The 26,145-nt window shown below is 42.1% G+C and overlaps 1 protein-coding gene across 1 annotated transcript in view; it reads left to right on the top strand.

Moving 5' to 3' along the window:
- The first annotated feature begins 2,414 nt into the window (after window positions 1-2,414).
- Window positions 2,415-26,145, top strand: part of SH3GL2 (SH3 domain containing GRB2 like 2, endophilin A1) — a 222,281-nt gene continuing 198,550 nt past the window's right edge. Inside the window, exon 1 of the mRNA XM_068974181.1 lies at window positions 2,415-2,480. Within this exon, the coding sequence (XP_068830282.1) occupies window positions 2,436-2,480 (45 nt within the window). The 5' untranslated portion in view covers window positions 2,415-2,435. The remainder of the gene's footprint in view (window positions 2,481-26,145) is intronic.

Genomic DNA, 26,145 nt, shown 5'->3' with positions numbered 1-26,145 from the left:
CATACAGGCCACTTCGTGGACATCTAATGACAAAAACTAAAATACACATGGCAGGAAATAGAAAGTCTCCCTTCCTCTTCTGAGAAGGGGGAGAGCATTTTTTCTTTTGTGCACTAGGGAGGGCAGACTAGGTTTGTCACAGTAACCACCCTAGACTCAGCAAATTGAAATGACTCAGGTCTATTCCTCACTCATGCTAAATGTCTTTTGAGACCTTGCCCTGCTTCATCCGCACTCTGGATTCTGGTTGACAGACCACAACCACCTGAGCTACCCTTAGGGAGGGGAAAGGGCTTTGTCGCATCTTGTTCCAACAGTTAAATTCTCTACCAAGAGGTGACAGTCACTTTCCTCCCTAGCCCACTAGTTAAAACTTGTCACAGCACACGCACTTAACCACAAGGGGTTTGGAAAATGCAGTTCCACCTTGTATCTGAAAGGTACATAAACATCAGGAATGACTTTCACTTTGGAGATCTGCTTCTTTTGCCTGCTTCACTTGGCAGCCTGGGATCAGCAAGCAGTCCATGTGCTCTTGTTGGTCTGCGACCCACCACTAACTGCTTGAGTCTGCCTATATGAGTTTCAATTCACATTATCAAGGGCTGTGATTGGTAGATCAGCTGATGTATAGGATCATCTGTTCGCCCTGTGCCCAAGCGGCCTGGCTGGAAGGGTTGGGGCGGGTCTGTGGTTCCTCCCGGGTGGCAGGGGTTGAAGAGATGATGCCAGGCATCCTCAGTACTCCTATTCTGCCATGCTGTTTCTTACTCATTCTTGGCGGTGTCTCTCACCTCGGGTTCTGACACTCTGGCTTTTTCTCCTTATAGCTTTTGGTCCCCACATGGGGACACAATTCAAGTTCTTCTCTATGTGCTCCTTAGTCCTAGAAAAAGCAGATCAAGTGGTTAACGACCAGAATACAGAAGCCAACTAGTGCTGCTCTACCAATTCATCTAGTTACGGCAGAGTTTTACATTTATTTTTAATTTGGTAAAAGTCACATAATATAAAACATACTATTTTAACCATATCTAACTGTACAGTTTGGTGGCACTAAGTACATTCACATGGTTGTGTAACTCTCACCATCATTCATCTCCCAAGATTGTCATCTTCCTAAACTGAAACTCTGTCCCCATTAAACAGTAACTCCCGATTCCCTCCACCCTTCCACTCCCGGCTCCTGACACCTTCCTATGTACTTTCTGACTCTATGAATTAAACTATTCTAGGTAACTCGTATAAGTGAAACAGTATTTGTCAAGTTACAGTGGTTTTGCTTTAGCCCAATTATGTATACTTTGTTACATATGCAGTATTTGTACAACTTTGATTCATGCTTTTTTACATTATGTAATACTTATTTAATTAATTTAAAATATTTATTTATTTATTTGGCTGCCATAGGTCTTCATTGCTGCTGGGGGACTCAGTAGTTGTAGCGCTCGGGCTTAGTTGCCTGATGACATGTGGGATCTTAGTTCCCTGAACCTGTGTCCCCTGCATTGGGAGACAGATTCTCGGCCACTGGACAAGTGGGAAGCCCCAATGCTTATTTTAGATTAAATCCTAAATCTACTGTCATAAAGGAATGTCATAGTCATATGTTTTTATAACTGTAAACAGAGGATTAAGTGTTATTACTATTAGTAATATCCTACTTCAATTCTATTTACCTGACCAGCTTTAAGGTTTAACATTTTTTTCATCTTCTTTTTAAGTCATCAAATTGTGACAGATCTAGGGGAAAAAAAAACCAACAACACGAAAAACAAAAAAACCAGCATTGGTGTCTTTCCCCAACGTTAAGGAGGCTTAAGGGATAGTGAAACCAGGACAGTGAAATGTTTTCTGCGAACAAGCAAGCAAGGAGCAATGACTTATTCATTACCGCAGAGAGAATACCCCTCCTTTCCAGGCGGCAAAGAGGGCAAGCTCAAAGGGCAGGAGAGTTGGCTTAGGCAGCGCCTCTGCGGCTACCTGGAAGCCAAGCAAATCACCCGAGTCTTGCCTGTGCCTGGGTTGCCAACCTGCAGCCACCGCTGCGCAGTCCGCGGGGCACGAGGACACTCCCGGGGCTGAAGAATGCCCTTGGCCCTCTGAACACGCTGCCGGCCGGTGCGGCAGAGCCAGGTGCCGTGGCGGCCACCAGTGCCCAGGTAGCGCGTGCCGCAGCACCTGCCGCACCAACCCCGCGCCCGGGGCGGGGCTTCCCGCGTCCCCTTTAAGAGGCTGCATCGCCCGCCCCTGACGTCAGGGTGTCTCTCCGCACGAGCCCGCGTCCCGCGCAGCTCCGCGCCCCCGCGCCCACAGCCCCGGCGGCGGCACCAAGAGCGGCGGCCCGGACAGCGCGCCGCCCGGCTCGGTCCTCCCGCCCTGCTCCGCCGCCGCCGGATCCCTGCACCGCAGCCGCCCGCGCGTCCTCCAGCACCATGTCGGTGGCCGGGCTCAAGAAGCAGTTCCACAAAGCCACTCAAGTAAGGCACTAGACAGGTGCGCCGCGCGGCGGTCCCGGGAGGAGCCGCGGGGGGCGCGCTGGGCGCAGGCAGCCGGCCGGGAGCCTGGGGACCCCGGCCCGCGCCGAGCCCTCCCCCGCCTCGCTCCGCCTCGCCCGCCCCGCCCTCCGCGGCAGCGACCCGGGCATCCCGGGGCTCCGTCCTCCACCCCCGGCTGCGGGCGGCGCTGCGGGCTTCCACCGGTCCCGGGTGTCCAGCCTCCTCGCTCAGAGAGACGCCCGGCATGGCCCAGCGCGGGCGCCGCAGGCAGGGGGCCCGGGCGGCGCGGCGGGAGATTATGTAAAGTCGCCTCTTCCCTGGTGACCTTGCGGTGTCGGTGCGCCCGGCTGTCCCGGGATGTGCTGGCACGAGAGGTGGCCCTCCCTCGGGGTGGCTGCGGAGATGCCCGCGGTCTGCCCTCCTCGCCTGTGGTCTCGGAATCCCTCCTTCCACAGAGTCCGCGGGCTCCCAAGGAATGGGAGGTCGGGGCTTCCTCCTGGGAAGCTCATGCATTAACTTTTCCTTGGAGAACTCAGTCGTGAAGCTCCCTTGAGGCCAAGCCTCGACCGACAGCATTCTGTTTGCCTTTAATTTCCCATGGGTTTTGCAGGTTTAACATTACCAAATCATCATGTATTTCAGCGTATTATTTTTAGCGAGCCTTTTATGTTTTGGATGTGCTCATCTTTATGGGGTTAATAAGCTGTGATTATAATAAAACTTATTTTAGATTCTAATCATTTAAGTCTCGCTGGGCTGAGTTGAAAAGTCATACACAGGAAAAATAAGAATATACTTATAATGTGACCTATTTCTTATATAATGAGTACGATTACTGTTTTTTTTTTAACCCTCTGAAACAGTTCTAGTTTAAGAGATCTTAAGCTAAGAACTTTGTTGCGTTCTTTAACTATTTCTCCTAATTTAGCCTTAAATATTTTTTCATAGATTTGCCCATAATTAACACCGAGCTTTCTCATTATTTTTTAGAACCTCAGATCTAGTGAGGTTTTCTAAGGCTGCTACAATAACAGTTCTATTGTAAACCACCTCTAGAGAAGGTGAGGGTTATGTTTACAGAATTTTGGTTAAGTTACAGTGACAGACACAGTGTGAACTTCATCCCCTGTGTGCCCATGTGCCGTCTCCATCATCACAGACTTGCCTTTATAGAATCCGTTATATTTGTCAGCTTGAGAAATGGAAAAAACTAAGACTATTTTGGTAAAAAATACCATTAATGTATTTTTGCTTTATCACCTTGGATCTTTCTGAGACCTCTGTGCCAGAAATATTTGCAAATATAAGTGCATTATTGCTGTAATTTGGAAGGCTTCTAATAACTATATACTTCACATTCTTTCAGGGTTACAAAAGCAGCATATATGTTATCCGTAAATTATCAGGCAGGACTTCCTTGATGTAACTAACCATTTTTATTTCCGGTACTTGTCATTTCTACAAAGCACCCTGATCCCCCTTACCCCCAGCACCAAACTGACCAGCACCACACCTTTTTTCCACTTTGATGCTGAAGACTTCCTTTATAAACCTTGGTGCCCTAAAAGGCAATTAAGAACCTTGACTTTGGAGTGGGAAAGGCTAAAGATTGACCCATCTCTGCTGTTGTGACCTTCAGCAAGTTATTTAACTTTTGAATCTGTCTTTGCTAGAATAGGAACCATTTCTTAGAATTGATATAAGGACAAATGAGTTTGTAGAACACACATAGAAAGTGTTCAATAAATTATTATTAAAAATAGTTTTATTAGTATAAAATACTGATCTATATTAATAATGAGACATGAGGAAATCCTAGCATCTAGGATTTCTAGCTTTGCTGCCTTAACAACAACAACAAAATAATCAAGCCACTCCATTTTAGCTAAGTTATGTGCAACTCTGAAGTTCAGAATAAAAACTTGAATTGTGATATGAAGGAACTTCTTAGAGCTTTGGAGGAGGTCTGTTTGTAATAAGATGAGATTAGTGTCTATCACACAGAATCCAGACACAGAATCACTGTGTCATTTTCTTTCTTGCTTCTTTTTCTTACTGGAAAGCCTTCCATTTTAAAGGTGAAGGGACATACAATCCCTTGTCTATAGCCTAATATAGTACAGTCTTAGAAAGCCCAAGGCAAGTGTTTTTCTTCCTGTGCATGTATGGGCATTTTCAAGGGCTTTTAAAACCAGTGCTAATGTTTACATGTGACAAAGATACTAAGGGAAATAGCCATGTCCTCCTTTTAAAGCCAGGCCTCCCCCAACCCCCTCTCCCCCACCATACATTCCATGTACCTGATCTTCTCTACAGAGGAAACTTTAGACCTAGAATTACTTCTTTTTGAGAATGGATATGCTAGATTAGATACACTGTGTTTACAAGTGAAAGGCTCCACTTCAGGAACAGCTGTCTTGTCTCTGTGAAATCGAGCGTTTTGCTTATGTGTGTGAGGGGTGATATTTGCGTTAATAAAGCAGTATAATTTTCAGTGTTTACCCACGGATTGGAAATCTGATTAGATGTGTCATCACTGTTTTCTTGGTTTGGAAATGATTATTTCTGCCTTGTTGCTGACAATTATTTTCATCTCTGTTCTTTAGAGGTTAAAAAATGCTTTTGTCAAATAAATTTTATTAAGGGGGAGAATCCTTTAAACTTGAGAACATGTTAGAATAGCAAAAATTGATAATCTTTTTAACTTGAATATACTTTATTACTTAATTGCTCATAAAGATATAATTTATCATGCAATTAGAATAAATAAGACACACCTTACTAAAACTATCAAATAGGGCAAATAGCATGCATTATTCTACTTTTGTGAGTTTTATGCATGTTGAAATTTCATTTTAGCAACAGTAATGCCATTCCCCACGCCCCCCCCCCCCATTTGTTGGTTTGAACCAGCAGCAGATTAGGTAAAAATAGCTCTCCAGTTCCAATTAACATGCTGTTCTTACAAAATCTGTGCTTAAAAAAAAAAAAAAAAAAAAACATTAAGCATTTGGTAGGGACGTATCTTGCTGTACAGTGAACGTTTTTCAGAGTGAAATTTTTAATCTCTGTATTAGTTTGGTAGGTTGCAACTAAGTGTCACTTTGTATCAACAAGGAAGTTATCAGTATTTGAGTGCCTTTAACAACATAAATTTATTGTCTCACCCTTTTGAAGACAAGGTGTCATTTGCAACAAAGTATCACAAAATGAGTGCCTTAAACAACGTAAATGTATTGTCTCACACTTCTGAAGATAGGGTGTCAGGTGTCAGTAGGGCTTTGCTTCCTCTGAAAGCACTAGGCGAGAATCTGTCCCAGGCCTTTTTCTTAGTTTCTGGTGGTTTGCTGGAGGCTTTGGCCTTTCTTGATTTGTAGACACATCACCCTGATCTGTGCCTTCCTGTTCACATCGTGGTCTCCCTGTTTGTTTCCAAATTTCTCTCTTTTGTGGACACCAGGATAATAGGGTGGGTTGGAAGTCCAACCTACTTGATGGGTATGACCTCATCTTAGGTAATTACACTTGCATGACCTTATTTCTAAATAAGGTCACACTCAGAGATACTGGGGGATAGGACTTTAACATGTGAATTTTGGGGGTGAGCATAAATATTCCATAACAAGTCCTTATTTTCCTAAAGTATTTACAGTTTTCTTCTAAATATTGTGTTTGATTCAATGTAAAAGGACAGCTCACTCTGTAAATAATCTTTTTATTGCATAAAAAGAGATATGGTAGTTGGTGGTGGTTTAGTCACTAAGTCGTGTCCTACTCTTGTGACCCCATGGACTGTATGTAGCCTGCCAGGCTCCTCTGTCCATGGGATTTCCCAAGCAAAAATACTGGAGTGGGTTGCCCTTTCCTTCTCTGGGGGGATGTTCCAGACCCAGGAGTTGAACCCGGGTCTCCTGCATTGCAAGTGGATTCTTTACTGACGGAGCCCCCAGGGAAGCCCCACATGAGATATGCTTTCTTCTTTTTGGGCTTCACTGGTGGCTCACATGGTAAAGAATCTGCCCACAGTGTGGGAGACCCGGATTTGATCCCTGGGTTGGGAAGATTCCCTGGAGAAGGAAATGATGATCCACTCCAATATTCTTGCCTGAAGAATTCCATGGACAGAGGCAACTGGTGGGCTACAGTTCATGGGGTTGCAACAAGTTGGACACAATTGAGCGAGTAACATTGGCTTCTTTTCAGTGAGTTTGGTTAGTATACATACCTAGCATATTTCAAAAGGATAAAACGTATTTGATGAGCCTGTGTTAATTACATACTATATATCCTGGTAGTAATTATTGTCACATTCAGATTTTTCAACTGGAAACATTTAATTACATTGGTCTTTTGTACCTTTCTGTTTTAACTAATTTCTTCAGGGTTTCATCGCATTTAAAATGTTGTGTTTTATATAGATGTTTTTCTCTGGAGAATGTTACATGAATCTGTTTATGCATTTGTTGATTCAGCAAGATTTAAAACTGGTTGTTGTTCAGTCGCTAAGTTGTGCCTGATATTTTGCAACCCCATGGAGTGCAGCACTCCAAGCTCCCTTGTCCTTCACTGTCTCCAAGTTTGCTCAAATTCATGTCCATTAAATTGATGATGCTGTCTAACCATCTCATCCTCTGCTGCTCCTTAAAACTAAAAATACTTTAAACCTGGTTAAGGTATTTAATTAATTAGCTATGATTTTATCTGAGTGAGGCTCTCAGTTCCTTAATTGCCTGCTATAAGCTGTAAAATCTCTGCTGCTTTCGAAATTTCAAGTATGGCTCATCTCTATTCCTGCATCCTTTCAGTTTCTTAGCCTGGTGTCTATAATAGACTGCAGAGGGCCTGTTTATTTCCTGAAATTATGCCACATTTTATGTGTGCATTTTTCTGCAGGAGAGTGTCCTTAGCCTACCACCAGCTTTTTAAAGGAATTCCTAGTCCCTAACTTTCTTCCTCCTAGAATAAAAAATACATTGTAAGAAATTGATCATGTCATCAGGAGAGAATGAAATGGTTCTTATAATACCTTCCTCCGTTTATTTATTTATTTATTTTTTAGTGGGCTTTAGAATGTCTGATCAAAAGGCAGCTTTCTCTGAGTGAATTTTAGGGCAAGCATACATTTAAAAAAAATTTTCTAGAGATGTCAGAATTGAATGAGATGTTTGTGAGAGTGCCATGCTTTTATAATTAGAATAACTTGAGCCATGTTTTTTAAACAGTTGTTAGTAAGCTCTAATTTCCTGATTGTTTTTTGTAGTTATTGATGTTCAATCACTAAGTTGTGTCTAACTCTTCACCTCCATGGACTGTAGCATGCCAGGCTCCTCTGTCCTCTACTATCTCCCAGAGTTTGCTCAAAAGTTCATGTCCATTGAGTTGGTGGTGCTATTAATGTCTAATCATCTCACCCTCTGCCACCCCCTTCTCCCTTTGCCTACAATCCTTCCTAAGGGTCTTTTCCAATGAGTTGGCTCTTCCCATCAAGGGGCTAAAGTATTGGAGCTTCAGCATCACTCCTTCCAGTGAATATTCAGGGTTGATTTCTTTTAGGATTGACTGCTTTGCTCTTCTTTCTGTCCAAGGGACTCTCAAGAGTCTTCTCCAGCACCATGATTTGAAAACATCAGTTCTTTGGCACTCAGCCTTCTTTATGATCTGACCCTCACAACTGTACGTGACTATTGATACACTTGGCAAATGGGCCTGTTGAGTGTTTGAACTGAGTGTGTTGACTGAGAATTTTGCTTGAGACTGAGATTCTTCTTCTTTTTTAAAAATAATTGTATTTGTGGCTGTGCTGGGTCTTTGTTGCTGTGTGAGGGCTTTCCCTAGCTGCGGGGATTGGAGGCTACTCTGGTTGCGGTGTGCAGGCTTCTCATTGCCATGGTTTCTCTTGTGGAGCACGGGCTCTACGGTGCTGGACTTCATGTGGCATGTGGGCTCAGGAGTTGTGGTTCCCAGGCCCGAGAGTACAGGCTCAAGAGTTGTAGTGTGTAGACTTAGTTGCTCCACTTGCAGCCTGTAGTATCTTTCTGGACCAGGGATGGAACCTGTGTCTCCTGCATTGGCAGGTGGATTCTTTACCACTGGGCCACCAGGGAAGCTCCTGAAATTCTCTGTGATTAAAGTGTTTGTTGTTGACATGGTTATATTTATGCAAGGGCTCCTCCCATCCCCACAGTGATTCCTTAATGTTTTAAGTTGAGTTTATATGAATATTGGTTTCAGTCTCCTTGGAAAATTTAAAGTACCTTCCAAGTTAATTATAAATACCCTTGAAAATGGTAAGACATGGTTGGGTAAGATGGTGACTGTTTTGGGAAGAAGTGTGATTTTGGAGGGAGGACTTTATATTGGGCTGCTTCCGCTGGCAGAGAAGCTTCCATTCTGCAGAGCCCTTGTGCTGCATGAAGGTGTCTGGAGCCCTGGGCTTTCTTTAGAGTGGGCAGTTTGAGGAAGTGAGCAGAAGGGAAGACTATTGATAAGTGAATAATGAGAACTGTGAGGTGAGTTCAAGAGCAGCTCCAGGGTTCAGAGTGGTGGGGCTTTCCTGGGATGAGTAGTCCTTCAGATGGCCAGATAGGCAAGAGAGTAGGGGTAAGGAAATCAAAGGATGTCTGTGGCTTTCCTTTTCCTCTTTTCTGTTCTTTTAATCCTTTGTGCCCTTGCTCTCTCTCTCTATATATATTTTATGTGGTCAGTTGAGTGTGGACTTAAGTAGAGAACAAGGAAGTTTAGGTAAACAAAGTTTACTATACTCACAGGTCCCAGAGAGAGAGAATCACTGCACATTGAGACGGGGCCACATGGGTGGGGGACCAGGAAAGTGGACTCAGCCCAGCAGGTGGGGAGCCAAGAGAGGAGACCCATGGACAAAATGGACAAGCACCTTTATGGAAGGTCAGGATGGAGTACACAAGAAAAGGCATGAGGGACTCTCCTTGATGCATGAGAATGTCACTAGGTCACAGGCAGAGAAAGGACCTTGTGGTCGGGCCCACCTTATCACATGGGTGCACTTAGTCACCTGGGTGGGGTGCTGACAGCTTGAGCGTGTGGGGATATTGAGGGAGCAGGAAACAAAATATGAAGTTTTAAAAATTTTACAGTGCAACCTCTCTCTCTCTCTCTTTTCTTTCTTTCTTTCTTTCTTTCTTGTTTTTGTGGTTTGCTGCTGCTGCTGCTGCTAAGTCGCTTCAGTCGTGTCTGACTCTGTGCGACCCCATAGACGGCAGCCCACCAGGCTCCTCTATCCCTGGGACTCTCCAGCCAAGAACACTGGAATGGGTTGCCATGTCCTTCTCCAGTGCATGAAAGTGAAGTTGCTCAGTCGTGTCCGACTCCTAGCGACCCCATGGACTGCAGCCTATCAGGCTCCTCCACCCATGGGACTTTGTACTGGAGTGGGTTAGATTTTCTTTACTTCCCTAATCAGTTTGGAGCCCAAAGTTTAAGAGTGATTTATATGGTCTATGATGGATAATAAAGACTAAGAAGAGAAATATGTATAGCCGTAACTTTTAAAATACCTTGTTGTGAGTCCCTGCCAAGTGTGCCTGCAGACTATCAACAAAATATTTTCAAATGATATGGAAACCTCAGCTGAGTCTGATGCTTTGGGAAATAACTTTACTATTTATGAAGATGTTACATCTAGTACAGCTTCTGTATTCAGAAATGATCTTTTGCTTTGCTCTAAACTCCTCCAATTATATACAGTATGATGACTGTGGAGAAGCTATCCCCCATTCTTTAGAACCATTTAGCTCCTAGGAGATTTGCTCAGAAAGATGGGCTCAATAAAAAACAGAAATGGTATGGAACTAACAGAAGCAGAAAATATTAAGAAGAGGTGGCAAGAATACACAGAAAAACTGTACAAAAAAGATTTTCACAACCCAGATAATCACGATGGTGTGATCACTCACAGTCACCTAGAGCCAGACATCCTGGAATGTGAAGTCAAGTGGGCCTTAGAAAGCATCACTATGAACAAAGCTAGTGGAGGTGATGGAATTCCAGTTGAACTATTTCAAATCCTAAAAGATGATGCTGTGAAAGTGCTGCACTCAATATGTCAGCAAATTTGGAAAACTCAGCAGTGGCCACAGGACTGGAAAAGGTCAGTTTTCATTCCAATCCCAAAGAAAGGCAATGTCAAAGAATACTCAAACTATTGCACAATTGCACTCATCTCACACGCTAGCAAAGTAATGCTCAACATTCTCCAAGTCAGGCTTCAGCAATACATGAACAGTGAAATTCCAAATGTTCAAGCTTGTTTTAGAAAAGGCAGAGGAACCAAGATCAAATTGCCAACACCTGCTGGATCATCGAAAAAGCAAGAGAGTTCCAGAAAAACATCTGTTTCTGCTTTATTGACTATGCCAAAGCCTTTGACTGTGTGGATCACAATAAACTGTGGAAAATTCTGAAGGAGAGGGAAATACCAGCCCACCTGTCCTGCCTCTTGTGAAACCTGTATGCAGGTCAGGAAGCAACAGTTAGAACTGGACATGGAAAAACAGACTGGTTCCAAATAGGAAAAGGAGTACATCAAGGCTGTATATTGTCACCCTGGTTATTTACCTTATATGCAGAGTACATCATGAGAAACGCTGGGCTGGAGGAAGCACAAGCTGGAATCAAGATTGCCGGGAGAAATATCAATAACCTCAGGTATGCAGATGACACCACCCTTATGGCACAAAGTGAAGAGGAACTAAAAAGCCTCTTGATGAAAGTGAAAGAGGAGAGTGAAAAAGTTGGCTTAAAGCTCAACGTTCAGAAAACTAAGATCATGGCATCCGGTCCCATCACTTCACAGCAAATAGATGGGAAAACAGTGGAAACAGTGTCAGACTTTATTTTTTGGCCTCCAAGATGACTGCAGATGGTGACTGCAGCCATGAAATTAAAAGACACTTCCTCCTTGGAAGGAAAGTTATGACCAACCTAGACAGCACATTAGAAAGCAGAGACATTATTTTGTCAACAAAGGTCTGTCTAGTCAAGGCTATGGTTTTTCCAGTAGTCATGCATGGATGTGAGAGTTGGACTATAAAGAAAGCTGAGCACCAAAGAATTGATGCTTTTGAACTCATGGTGTCGGAGATGACTCTTGATAGTCCCTTGGACTGCAAGGAGATCCAACCCGTCCATCCTAAAGGAGATCAGTCCTGGGTGTTCATTGGAGGGACTGATGTTGAAGCTGAAACTCCAATCTTTGGGCCACCTGATGTGAAGAGCTGACTCATGTGAAAAGACCCTGATGCTGGGAGGGATCGGGGACAGGAGGTGAAGGGGACGACAGAGGATGAGATGGTTGGATGGTATCACCGATTCAATGGACACGAGTTTTGGGGGACTGCAGGAGTTGGTGATAGACAGGGAGGCCTGATGTGCTGTGGTTCATGGGGTCGCAAAGATTCAGACACAACTGAGCGACTCAACTGAACTGATTGTCTAGCCTCTTCCAAATTATGGTATCTGATAGAAACAGAAGTATCTTTCTCATAATTCAAATTGAATTTATGAACAGATCCTCATTGGAGCAGTTTAAGCAATATCTTAGTATCAAGGTAGGCAGATATGGTTTGCCTTGCTTTTTAGTGTACAAGAAACATCATCCACAGTGAACACTCCCACTTGGAAAAGGGAAGAATGGAAATCATGGCCTTTGTGCTTCACAACAGTGGTGCCACCTGCTGAGTAAGCCCTGTACAATCTCCAGCCCCTACTGAAGAGGAAGTTCCTTGGCTTTACCCTGTTTCTGCAATCTGGGAAGAACTCTCTTGTTCTCTCTCTAATTTGGCTAAATTTCAAGACAGTGACAAGGAGTGTGGCCTCTGGATGCTGCATAGATTCTTTAGTTGGCTTCCTGTTTATTTAAATTTGGTTGTCACTTTACAGTCCCAAGCTTTAAACTACAAACTGCTCATGGCTGATTTGACTGGTGACATTTCTTCAAAAAGTCTGAAGGCTTCTCCAGTTTTCTTCTTATCATTTCATCTGCCAGTTACCACATGGAATCTTTCTCTTCCCCATTGGATCCATTCAGTCTGTCTTAGATCTCATTTTCAACCAGTACATTTGGTTTTTGTTATCTGCACTTTGAAAGATGTTCTGATGCTTTGGTTTAGCCAACATGTCTTAATGGATCTTTGCTACTCAAAGCTCTTTTTATTCTTATTTCCTGTTATATGCTTCAGGAATCCAAAATAAGTTCTGCCATCTTTAACACATAATTTTCAAGGTTGCTAAAGGGAAAGTGTCTGTTGGAACAAGCATGGAGATATTCATGGGCCAAACCTGGAAGAGGAGTGTGGTTGGCCGAATGTTAAGACCTTCAGTGACCCTCCCTATTGTACAGGCCCCATCCCTTTGAGTGTAGGTCAGCCTGTCACTATGGAAAGATGTCTCCTGAGATTATTCCTTTATATGGCAAAAGGGAGATTATACAGTTGGGATTAATCTAATCCCATGAGCCCTTTAAAAGAAGAGCATTTTTTGGGGGGTGGGGGGTGGGCTGGTAGCAGAAGAGGAGGTCAGAAAGGACTGGATGTGCTGTTGCTATTTAAAGATGAAGGGGCCATGTGAGAAGGACTGTATTTCCTCTCTAGGAGCAGAGAGAAGCTCTTGGATGGCAGCCGGTAAGGAAACAGGGACCTTCTAAGGTCCACAGCCTTGAAGAACTGAATTCTGCCAACGATGAGAAGGGAAGGAGACTTCTTCCCAGAGTCTGCAGAGAGGAGCCCAGTCTAGCTGACAGACACCCTGCGGGCTCATGAGACCCTAAGCAGGGAACCCAGGCAAGCTGGCCCAACCTGTAGAAGTCTGACCTAACAAATAGCTATTGTTTTCAACTGTTACATTTGTGGTAATTTGTTATCCAACAACAGAAAACTAATAGAAGGAATAATCATTTATGTTTGTGTTCAGTTGGCTGGAACTTGTAACCTGGCCAAACCTTGGAATGCCTCAGTTCAAGGGAAGAAGGGAGGAGGCTGGGAACTGTGGTCTCTCCATGTACCCAGAATGTAGAAGTGGGTGCTGGTAACACATTTATCTGTATGTGTGCTTATGATTGTATATATGTACACACATATACACATACAATGTAAACACTGACACATAAAATTTAAGTCTCATTTGTTGTCAAGATTTTCTCATTACATAAGCCTCTTTTAATATGTGCTATATTTTAGAGTTCTCCCCTATGTTTAGTTATTGAGATTTTTCCCTGGTGAAACAAAGTTTTCTTTTTGTAGTCCCTGATTAGTTTTAAACAGCAAGGCTGTTAATTACTTTCTGAGCATCCTCTTAGCTTGGTAGGCTGGTAGCACAGTGACAATTTCGTTAACTTTGGAATGGAGAGGCTATAGAACATTGAAGAGTTTTTTGAATTGTCAGTTTCCAATACGGCATCAGGGAATCTTTACCAGTGAGAGTAGAGTGCTCGACTGTTCACTGTACATCTGTTTGCTTGTGGAAGACTGATGCCAGTGTAGATGCAGGGAAATGCCCTTATCTTGCATGGGCACGTTAGACAGCTACATGGTAGTTTGAAGTTGCTCATTAAGTAGTTGTTGAGAGCTCCAGACGCCTGTGGCACACTTTGTGTTGTTTGTCAGTGATGTGTTTGCTTCATGCTCTTTGACATGACTAGGAGATCCAAAGCCCTGAGTGGGTTTCTAGGTGTAGCAGGTGGACAGTGCCAGACATCTATTGGAAAGGATGAGGTCTTGCACCCTGAGGTGTCCCATGAGGACTTGGTGTCATTGGACAGCTTGGTCCAGGAGAGAGAAGTCAGACACTCTTTGGGTCTGAGTGAAGTAACCTAAAGGTGATGTATCCTGTAGGAATTGATTGCAGAGTGGGTAATCACCATTCTGTAATTGTCCAGCTTTCACCTTTGTCATTCCCTGCGGTTACAGCTGCTCACTGAAGTGACAGGGATGCTTCTTTATGTTGCATGAATGCTGGCCATGTTTATTTTATTCATTAAACTGCTCAAGTGGCTACTTCTGGGCAAGAGGCATTGCAAACCCAAACCTTTGGCTCTGGCTGGCCTCCATCATGTTTGTAGACTGACTGAGTGAAGTGCTTTTGGAGATGTTCTGTTCATTACAGTCACCAAGATTTTACTCATGCAAGTTAATATCTTATTATCCAGAGATTCTGTTCTACTTCTTAACGCTCAACTTTTCACTTGAGTACTGTCTCCTATTCCACTTTTTAATTAAGTTTAACAAGCAAATTTGTTTTTCATTTAGCTCTTTTCTGCCCATGGCATCCCTTACTCTCTGTGCGTCTTTGGCCCTTTCGGAGCTCACAAATCCAAGTTCTTTAGATTTTCTACTTTTTTTGGTCTTTACCTTTACCATAAATCCAAACCAGAATTTCTAGAGAGATGCTTATAATGCTCATCATCTATTTCTTCTCTAAATTTTTTGATATAGACATGGAAAACTCCTTTTTCTTAGCTCCAACAGAAGCTAGGAAAACTTGTTTACAAAATTTAAATTGGTCAGCAGGTATTTTGTGATAATTAAGATGCATTTAATTCATTTTTTACAAGCTCTTTCAGCTACTTTCTATGTCTCAGGATATGTGCATTTAAATCCTTTAGGTACATATTAACCATAAATCACCTTATATGAAAGAATATGTTCTAAACAGAAAGCTTATCATAAAATCTCTATATCAGTGCATTTGTCTAAATATGATTACTGCTACTCTACTTTTATGAAGCAGTGACTTATGCTGATATCATGTGATGTGTATTTGCTTGCCCTTTATAAATTAAAATTATTGCTGTCTACTGGTTGCTGCCACAAATGATCAGATGAATTTCTATAGGCTCTTCTGACTTCTTTAGGCTCTTTCCATAGGTTATTGCAGAATAATTTGACTATTCCCCATACTTGACATTCATTTTTATCGTCATGACTTTTGGGCATCTTCTTTCATCTTTAGTTTACTGACTTTAATTTAAAATGACTCATATCACTTTGATAGATGGAAGAGCCACATTATGGTAAATAGAGATATAGGAAATTATCATACGAGAAAGAGAGTTAAGTCCTACACACTCTTCTTGCTTGAGTAAGTCCATGAGCTTGAAGTTTATTCTGCTTTTGTTGACAGGAAATTAACGAATGTTAGGCAAGCAGTGAATATCCTAACAATACCCTGAAGGCTTTTTCCTTCGGAACGATTGTAAGAAGACTAAAGCAAATGATATCTTCATTGAAGGAATCAGTGTTATTGAGGACACAAGTCTGCGTCAACTGTGTTGTTTAAAACTTGCCCCCTCCCAAATTTCACTGCATAGATGGTTGACTGTTTTCTGACCTTCAGGGAATTTTCCACCCATGATGTGATTTGATCATGTATCATAAAAGGGAAGTCATTTGTTTAGAGCAGCAGTGAGTCATCTGTGCTTAATGTTCAGAAGGGAGGCAGAGGAATGCTTCAAGAGGAACTCTTGAAATCATTCAGAAAGTGGAGAAAGACTGGCCATCATTAGCGTGCAACAGGATCAGTAGGGGCCAGGGTTTAGGAGCTCAGAAACTTCAGATGTCCTCCTGGTTTTCCCATTCTGAGGACCTGTGAGACACTGGACAAATTGCTAATCACTTAATTTTATCTCAACCCCCACATCTCCCAATTCCTAAGTTCCACAGCTGAGGCAAGATGGACATGAATATAGGTTTTAACATTCAAGCTTCTTGTCTAGTTCCCCTCAGATTCATATCTGAATGGAGCTATTAATCATCTTTCTAAAGAACAGCTCTAACTTTGCCCCCTCCCGCCCGCACTTAAAGCTCATCAGTGATCCTTATGGCTGCCACCCTAAAGCCCTTGTCAGCCCCATGAGAGAGTTTGGAGTGTGGTCTGAGGTGTGTCACCCACTTAGCATCATCTCTCACAGCTCTGCAAGTGTGTGACTGTCCATTACCTAGTCTCTGGGCACTGCACACACTTCCCTGCTTTTCAGCCTTCACATTGTGCTGGCCTCTGTGTGGAAACTCCCCTCCCCTCTGTTCCACTTTATAGTTGACGAATCACTGCTTCTGTTTCCAGTCTCAGCTTGATAATTTCTTAGATATCTTTCCCTTGTTTGGCGTGGGTTAAATGCCCTGCCATGTGTGATGAAAACTGCCTGGCTAGTGTGTCTCTTAAGCATAGGGCTTGACCCACTGCCCTGCTTGTTGGTTTACTTCCTCGCTGATTCCCCCCTGGGTGGGTCTAAAGAAAGGAACTCTGTTTAGCTCTTCACTGTTTCCTCAATGCCTGTTCCTTAGTGGGCATTCAGTACATGCTTGTTGAATGAATGCCCCCTTACTGTTTCTTTTCTTTTTATCCATATTTATATATCATTAATGGAGAGGGAAATGGCAACCTACTCCATTATTCTTGCTTGGAGAATCCCATGGACAGAAGAGCCTGAAGGGCTACAATCCATAGGATCACAAAGAGTCAAACACAATTGAAGTCAGGCACAATTGAAGCAACTTAGCACATATATATTTAAAAAGGGTTATTTTGTATATGTATTTTTAAGTTCATTTCTGCTTAAAGACACATCACATGTTTTAAGGGTTAATTTAAAAGTTAAAATATGCTTTTATAAAATTAGAAATTAAAAATAAACTTTAATGATAAAAATGGCTACCATGGTAGTTAATTCATTAATTACCCAAACCAGCCTCATAAGAACATTATTATTCCCATTTCATAGATGAAGAAACTAAAGCACAGAGTAGTTAAATAAGTTGCCCAAGGTTACAGAGCTTTGGTGGCAGAGTTAGGATTTTTGTTCAGACTGCCTAGTTTCAGAGCTAATAACTGCCAGTAAATTTCAGTTATGAGCCCAATGCCAGCCTTAAATGTCAAACTAAGAGATATATGAAAATGTTTAGTAGTCAGTAAGATAAAGATGAACACTTTAATAGAAAAATAGAAACAAATATGGAAAAGCAATACAGCTTTCCCTTGTTATCCACAGGAAATTTGTACCAGGACCTCTACAGATACTAACATCCATGGAAGCTCAAGTCCCTTATATAATGGTGAAATACAGTTTGTCTTCCATATCTGCAGGTTCTGCATCTGTGAGAACAGAGAGTTGATGGTATAGGAAAGGATTGCAAGTGGCCACGATATGGATAAAAAAAGTCATGGAAATCAAACAGCAGTTTATGACATTCATCGTTGTTTACATCAGCACGGATTAAAAGGGCTGATAACATTCTGAGTCAGCAAAGGTGTAAGTGTGTGGGCTCTCTTTTAGTGGTGGGAGGGTAGATATCAGCAGTTTTCTTCCTTGTGATTCTGTTTTTAGGACTCTATTTACAGAAATGTGAGCTTCCAACACTTGTGTGCAGCTTAGTACACTTTTGTCGTTATTGTAGTGAAAAGTTGGAAAGAACCTAAATATGAAGTGATAAGGGATAGAGAAGTAAATTGTCTGTATCACAGAGTATCTATAGCCATTGTGTCCATAGGCAGGTATTTATCAGTGTAGGGAGGTATTTATGATGATTGCTAAGAAGAACAGACCATAAAACAGATATGCAGTAGGTCTAATGTTGGGAAAAAGAGCTGCAATAGTAAATAAAATACTCTGAGAATTTATATGCCAGGCATTTGGCTATAATGCTGAAAGATCATTTTTAAAATTAACATTTAAACAGTGGTTTTTCCTGGTCAGTTGGGCTTATTGAGGAGCAGTTTGTGTTTCTGCATTTGTCTTTTGTAATTGGGCTTCCCTGGTGGCTCAGCTGGTAAAGAATCCACCTGCAGTGCAGAGACCCTGGTTCGATTCTGGGGTTGAGAAGATCCGCTGGAAAAGGGATAGACTATCCACTCCGGTATTCTTGAGCTTCCCTGGTGCCTCAGCTGGTAAAGAATCCACCTGCAATGCAGGAGACTTGGGTTCAAACACTGGGTTGGGAAGATCCCTGGAGAAGGGAAAGGCTGCAGTATTAAATAAAATACCCTGAGAATTTATATGCCAGGCACTTTCTATAGTGCTCTAAGATTATTTTTAAAATTGACATTTAAACAGTGATTTTTACTGGTCAGTTGGTCTTATCGAGGAGCAGTTTGTGTTTCTGCATTTGTCTTTTGTAATTAGATTTTGGTTGTGGTGGCTTAGTCACTCAGTCATGTCCAATTCTTGCAGTTCTGTGGGCTACAGCCTGACAGGCTGTTGTGCCCAAGTCACAAAATCTCCCAATGACCACCAGGGAGCCGGTATCCGATGCAAAAGCAAGAGAGTTTTTATTACCAAGCTCGAGCTGGGGCTCCCACCGGCACCGATGCAGTGGCTATAGGGAGGGAGCCCCGAGTTTTGGGTTACACTGCTTATATAGGGAATATTCAGGTGAAAGGGTAACAAAAAGGGGTGTTCAGGCTGAAGGACTACTGATTGGCTACCCTCTTCTATAGGGTGGTGTGTGGATCTCTGATTTGTTTTTTTTTTCACTTACACAGTGAATCATTATTTCACAAAGGTAAATCATCACTTCCAAGGTAAATCACAAATGTGAATCATTACTTCCAAGGTAAATCACAAATGTCGCAAATGTAAATTATTACTTCCAAGGTAAATCACAAATCCTTGAACTTAAAGTCAGGAGGTTTATCTTAAGGGCTGATTGGCTCATGCATAGCAGGGCAAGTTTAGGCAATATCCAAAGTCTAAGTCTGTTTGCCCGGTACCTTTGCAAAATGGAGCTCTTTTACAAGATGGAGTAGCTTAGGCTCTTCATTCCCCCCTTCTCAAGGACCCAAGACAGACCCAATCATGGGTCTGTAGTTAGCTTTATATTGTCTTTTACCAGGGGTGGGTTTGTTAGGGCTGCATATTGGGACCTAAGCACCCTAAGCTGCACCATGTTGATGTGGCCTTTGATAAAGTTTATCAACTTGTTTAGTAGACACGGTCGGAAGGTGAATAGCAAGAGTAAAATGATCAGGGGCCCAGCCAGAGAAGATGAGGGTCGTGAGCCAGGGAGATGAACTGAACCAGGATTCAAACTTTTCTCTTTCTCTTTTTCTCTGACTCAGCCCTTCTCTCATCTTGGCCAGGGACTCCCTGACTATCCCCGAGTGATTCACATAAAAACAACATTCTTCCCTTAACGCAGCACATAGGCCCCCTGAGAGACTTCATACTCAAGATACTTCTTGGAAATTGGGGCAGAGGTCTCTTTCTTCTGTAACTTCTTCCTGCTGTGCATGGGCGTAGGCCTGCCTAGCAGAGCAGAAGTCTCTCTCTACCTGATCTAAGTTGGGGTTTTTCACATCTGAAACCAGCTTAAAATGGTGGTATCCAAGCCTGACACGACTCAGAAAACTCAAATGTTTAGCAATACAAGATCTAATCTGAAAATACACCCATAGCATCACCTAGTTATTTCCCAGGATATCTGAACCATAGCTACTCTATTTTGACTTTTAATTGTAACTTTTCCTTAATAGCCAAAGCAGGTCTCACCGTTAATGACGTCAATGTTTCTCTAGGTACGAGAAGATGCAAGAATTGGGATTCATAAAATCTTCTCCTGAAACGATCTAACTATCTGAGGGCCTGTTCTACCAGTTTTTTCCAGAGCAAAGAGTGCCTCATTCCTGATTTTCACCCTGAACTCCTTTCAGGGGCATTGAAAGTCAGCAGTTGCCGCAGCCATGATTTAATCTTTGCAGAGGTAGATGGCGAGTGTCAGTCTTCAGTTGGCAGAGCCCCTTTTTGCTCATAAACTTGACCATGATTATGAGGGGGGCATTTCATGACCATTTTATCCCATGGTGCTGAGAATGTCCATTCTCAGGTTTGGCAAAGATTCTGTTGACAGGCCACTCAATGTGCTGTTACTGGACTAGGCCATAAAACAGTATCCAAAATTCTCTGGACCACCTGTCTTACTAGCTTCTTGGTCCAGGAAAATATTCCCTCTTGTTGCTTCTTCCCATGTCTAGAGTTACACTATTACCATCATTGATCTCATATGGGACTATATATTATTCTATTAGAGGCCTCACACACATATTTGACAGTGTAAGAAACAGCAATTCTGTAAAACAGGTGAAATACAAATAACATAGCCAGCAGTATTAGTAAAGTCACAAGTAAGACTTATGTTATGAACTTCCATTAGATGTAGCCCAGTATATCTTCAGGTCCTCTGACTTAGTCTGCCCTGTAGAATCTTTATCTTCCAGGGAAATTATATATTGGCACCATCTATAAGGCACATAGCCCAGTTTTCTAGTGTTACTAGACTGATTATCTTTAGTATGATTTAATTTTTTTTTCCCCAACACAGAGGAGACTTTAAACCTAAATTACTGTAGCCTGATGTTATCTATATAAATCCATCCCATAATTGTGGGAGATTTTCCTCTCCTTTGTGGAAAGTTTTCTTGTTCTGATTGAGCTTGGGTAATAGAACAAAAAAACCTCAAATTTATAGCCAGAGTCAGAGCAGGCATTATTAATTGGCCCGGTGAGGGGATCCTATCTAGTAATATCACAGTGACCTGAATATGACTATAATTTTTTAAGTAAATTTTCTCAGGGCCAATCAGTTAGAGTCTGGTAGTAGAGAAATTTACCAAGGTAACCCAGAACTAGACACAGGTAATTGGCCACAAACCCAACAATTGGATTGATTTTTAAAACTAGCATAGGATCAGGCCTGTGATAGAAAAGCATTTGACTTATATGCAAAGGTCTAAGAAGTCAAGAAAACATAAGTGATCATACGAATCAGGTCCAGCATCTCGGGGAAGCTGTCTACCTCTGATGTCGTCGTCTTCTCATCCTGGTGTAGTGTAGTTTTCCTGATAAAAAAGTCCTTCCATCATTGTTGGAGACAGTCCCTTAAATTATGTCTTTTTCCAGTCCTGGTTGCAGGTCATGAGGCATCTGATCTTCATTCAAAGATAGATTACTGAGATAAGCTTCAGAAACAAACTTAGGGTGTTCTTCAAGAATTCAATTAAATTTCACATTAATATCACATAACACAGCAAAGAACTATCTAAGAGATGAGTCTTACTAGATGCAGACCTCCATTAACAAACTGGTATTTAACATCTTGAAGTATCTTTTTCTCCTTAAAGTTACCCTTATTTTTATTAAATATAACCAAATTAAGGCTAGTTTGTTTGCAAAATAGGTCTGTTCTCACTAATTTTGGTCTGATGATTTTTATACCTATAATTGATTATAGGCTTTTTATTTTTCTGAAACATTTGTAGAGTCTCAGACTGAACTTTTAAAATAAAACAGGGCTGGGAAACTCACACCAGAGGCTTATCACAGATTTTGCCTAACAAATCTAGGTGAATTCTTCCCTTTTTAAGGTCTCAAAAATTTCTTGAGATTTTTGTACCCATGAGATAACCTTCCTAACTCATTTGATAAACTTACTGGAAACCTAAGAACTTCCAATTTTTGCAGGAGTCAGATAGAAAATATAATTGTTTTGTTTATAACATTTAATTTTACCAAAGTATTGTCATATTTAGTTTGAGGGGAAGATTTTCCCTACTCCCTGAAAACATAAGATTCAAACCCATAATTTTTCAGATAGAAACCTTAAAAGTTATAAGCATATTCACTGGTTCATTCAGTCCTTTTGTTAACTTTTGTGAAGTCATCAGGTTCTCCATTAAAATACCAGGACATATCAGAATGTTAAAAACTCCATATAATTTCTAGGATATCTGTATTAGTAATTTTACCATACATTATAACATGAGCGGATCTATTACTCATTTTATAATCTTTTCCATGTAATGTAACCAACCACATAAACACAGTTTAATATCTCTCTTTGGGATGTTCCAGGGGCCTCTGAAGCATCCCAAAGTTAGCTAGGATCAAAAGAACTTCAAAAGAGTTCTATTTAGGAAGCTTTCTTAATAGAGTTCATATAAAAGCTCATATCTCATTTACATTTTTTAGAAGTTTTTTTTTTTTCACTTGAGGTAATTTCCTTGTTGACAAACTTGTAATAGATTAATATTTAACTTATATTAAACCTAGGTACAATGAAAATATTCTACTTAACGTTAATTACTCTAAGACATGTCTATATTAAATAGGTCAACAAACAAACATTAATATCAGGTATTTAACATTAAATATTTCCCAGTTCACATGAATCTGGAATTTATTGTTTAATTTAGAATTACGTGATTTGTATGCACTTACCTTTTTTTAAGCCAAATAAATAGAGCTCATATACAAATTAACCTCAAAAATATTACCCAGAGACAGAGACATACCAAGACATATTTAGACAGACACAGTGCAAGATCTAGCTTCAAGTCTTTTTTTTCTTTTTTTCCTTAGTGTCAGGAGTTAGAGATGGTCGAACCCAGGTCTCCCTTATTGCAGGCAGACGCTTTAACCTCGGCTCCACCAGGGAAGCCCTTAAACACAAGAATACAGTCCCTCAGAAAACCTCCTATAGAGACACAGAACTTCAGATCTAAGTACTAACATCAAAGATTTCAAGGGAGGAAAGTAAGCCAGGTTGAAAAAAGAAGGGGGAGGAGGCTTATTATTTTCGTATTCCTTATCAGGATCTCCTGTCATAAAACAACTCATGCCAGTGGTTACTATGGTGCCTGGCCAGGGTGGGCGGTTTCAATCAGTGTGCTTCCCCTAACAATTCCCCCCTGTAAGATGGGGTATAACGGCGCCGTGGGTCCAGTTTTCCTGGGTTCCTTCAGATTCTCTCCCACCCGTGTCACCAACACCCGAGTGGTAGAAAGTTCCTGTTGAGGCAAAAAAATGTTACCCAAAGAGGGGAGTGTACTATGATATTTTCCCACACTATGATATAGGGGACTTGGTCAGGGTGTCTGGCCTGCAGTCAGAGGATGATATCTCGGACTCAATGCGCAGTTTCCAAGTCAAACGTGCCTTCTGAAGGCCAGCGCACATGGAACGATGGCCATTCTGTGCTGCAAAAAGTAATCAGTTTATCTTTCTTAGTTTTAACACTGAGGTCACGGGCGCCCTTTTTGACCTCTTTAAAATAGTCATCAGAGATAGAGGAGTAGGGCTAGATTGACGTTGCCCCATCGTTCCTGGATCAATCAGGCGTTGGTAAATTAACACAAACAACACAGACAGCCACACAGACAGACAGAGAGACAGAAAAAACAAACCTTCAGGAGTCCAAAGGCAAAACTGAAAGTAGGACAACAGCCTCCGGCCGTTCAGCGGGAGCGACCCGCTATTGTCAACAGAGCACAGGGGCTCTCCGTCCCCTTCTGGAGGGTCGGGGACGTCTCCCAACGACCCCCACCGGTGACCCGTCAGCGCGTCGGCCTGAGTCATATACCCGCCTCAGAAACTAGGCCTTATCAAACTTACCAGTTACAGGTAACTCTCCGGATCGGTCTTCCCGTGAAGCCGATGGGAGATCCCGGACAAGCCCCCAAATGTTGTGCCCAAGTCGCGAAATCTCCCAATGACCACCAGGGAGCCTGTATCCGATGCAAAAGCAAGAGTTTTTATTACCAAGCTCGACCTGGGGCTCCCACCGGCACTGATGCAGCGGCTATACGGAGGGAGCCCCAAGTTTTGGGTTACACTGCTTATATAGGGAATATTCAGGTGAAAGGGTAACAAAAAGGAGTGTTCAGGCTGAAGGACTACTGATTGGTTACCCTCTTCTATAGGGTCGTGTGTGGATCTCTGATTGGTTTTTTTTTTTTTTCACTTACACAGTGAATCATTATTTCACAAAGGCAAATCATCACTTCCAAGGTAAATCACAAATGTGAATCATTACTTCCAAGGTAAATCACAAATGTGAATCATTACTTCCAAGGTAAATCACAAATGTCACAAATGTAAATCATTACTTCCAAGGTAAATCACAAATGTAAATCATTACTTCCAAGGTAAATCACAAATCCTTGAACTTAAAGTCAGGAGGTTTATCTTAAGGGCTGATTGGCTCATGCATAGCAGGGCAAGTTTAGGCAATATCCAAAGTCTAAGTCTGTTTGCCCTGTACCTTTGGAGCTCTTTTACAAGATGGAGTAGCTTAGGCTCTTCAAGGCTCCTCTGTCCATGGAATTCTCAGGCAAGAATACTGGAGTGGGTTTCTATTCCCTTCTCCAGGGGATCTTCCCGGCTCTCCTGCATTGGCAGGCAGATTCTTTACCGCTGAGCCACCAAGGAAGTTTTATATATCAGTGAATTTTCTTTCCACTCCATCATCCTTACTTCTTATTCCCATCCCCACTTCCTCAGGTTAAATTAAAAACAAGGAATAGAAGAATCTTACAAGTCATCATGGGAGCAAACCCAGTTCCCTAGCTGGGAACCATCAGTCAATATAGGTTTGTTCTGTTTAGCTTAAGAGCATTAGAGCACCTGCTTCACCCTCCATAGGGTCCTAAATTAAATCGTGCTGCTTGGGTTTCTTCTGAATGCATGGCTGCGTTTCCTGTTTCTTCAAGAAGGGTAGAGGCCTCATGGGTAAGAAGGCTGCTAATGACATTTGCTGCCATTTCTTAATGACTTCCCCTGCCCAGATCCCTAGTCTTATCCTTAGGAAAGACAATGCCAGGGCTTTGACTCTGGTTTGCATAAGGAGGGCAGGTAGGATATGTCAAGTATAAAAGTGCTTCTGCAACATGCTTTCAGTCCTGGTGCACACTGAGCAGTCTCATTCTGCAGCCCCTATACCGGGGATCTCCTGGGCATCTGCCCCTTCCTAGCTTCTCAGCAGAAGGCCTGCGGGCAGTGCATCCCAGCAAAGAAGAATGAAGCATGATAGAGACATTCACAGAAGATAGACATTCTGAGTGATCTTCACTGAACACAAATACACAGTTCTATTAACATTCTTTCATGGGCTTCTGTTAAAGATAGAAAATGCAGAGTTTAGGAGGGTATGCGTAGAAGAAAAATAATACCTTCTTCTTTCCACCCCAGCAAAATAGAACAGAATGGAAAAACCGTGACCAGAAAACACAGCCTAAGAAATGAGATGGCCAGGCCACTTTCAGCTTCCTCTCAGAGAGGCTTTGCCTGGCAGGATCAACTGGGGCACTGAGGGTTGCTTCTGATTGGGTACAAGTGTGACTTTATGGGTGGTTTGGCTTTCTCTGGGGCCTGGCACTCTTTAACGGATTCAATGAAAAGTGCTTCAAGCTCTGGGACAGATAGGCTGTGAAGTCACTTCTGGATTAAAGCTTGTTGTTCCAGCCTTTGCAGAATTGCTTTAAATTTCTGGAATCAATATTAGTTTGTAAATTGAGAAATAAGAGTTGAAGACTCTGCCTCAAGAAATTTATTTTCTGGCACAGTCATCCTGCATTTACTAAACTGATGCTTTACTTGCTGCAGAACTTCAGATTTGGTCCTCATAAGTATTTTTAGACTTGAACATTAAACATATCCCTGAGTAAGAGTGAGTTTTGAGTTAAGGTGTATGTAGCATAATCGAACTTCATTATCTATACATTCTGCACTGTGCCCTTTTTAGGTGTTTCTCTGAAGAGTGGAAGAGTTCTGCAGGGCATTTCTCTTAGAATTGGGCATTACTGGTGGAAGATAAGGTGTGAGTCTATTTGAGTTGTGATTTTTTTTAGAGCA

This window comes from Capricornis sumatraensis, chromosome 6 (genome assembly GCF_032405125.1).
Source record: "Capricornis sumatraensis isolate serow.1 chromosome 6, serow.2, whole genome shotgun sequence".
Lineage (NCBI taxonomy): Eukaryota > Metazoa > Chordata > Mammalia > Artiodactyla > Bovidae > Capricornis > Capricornis sumatraensis.
This window is presented reverse-complemented; position numbering and strand designations above follow the sequence as displayed.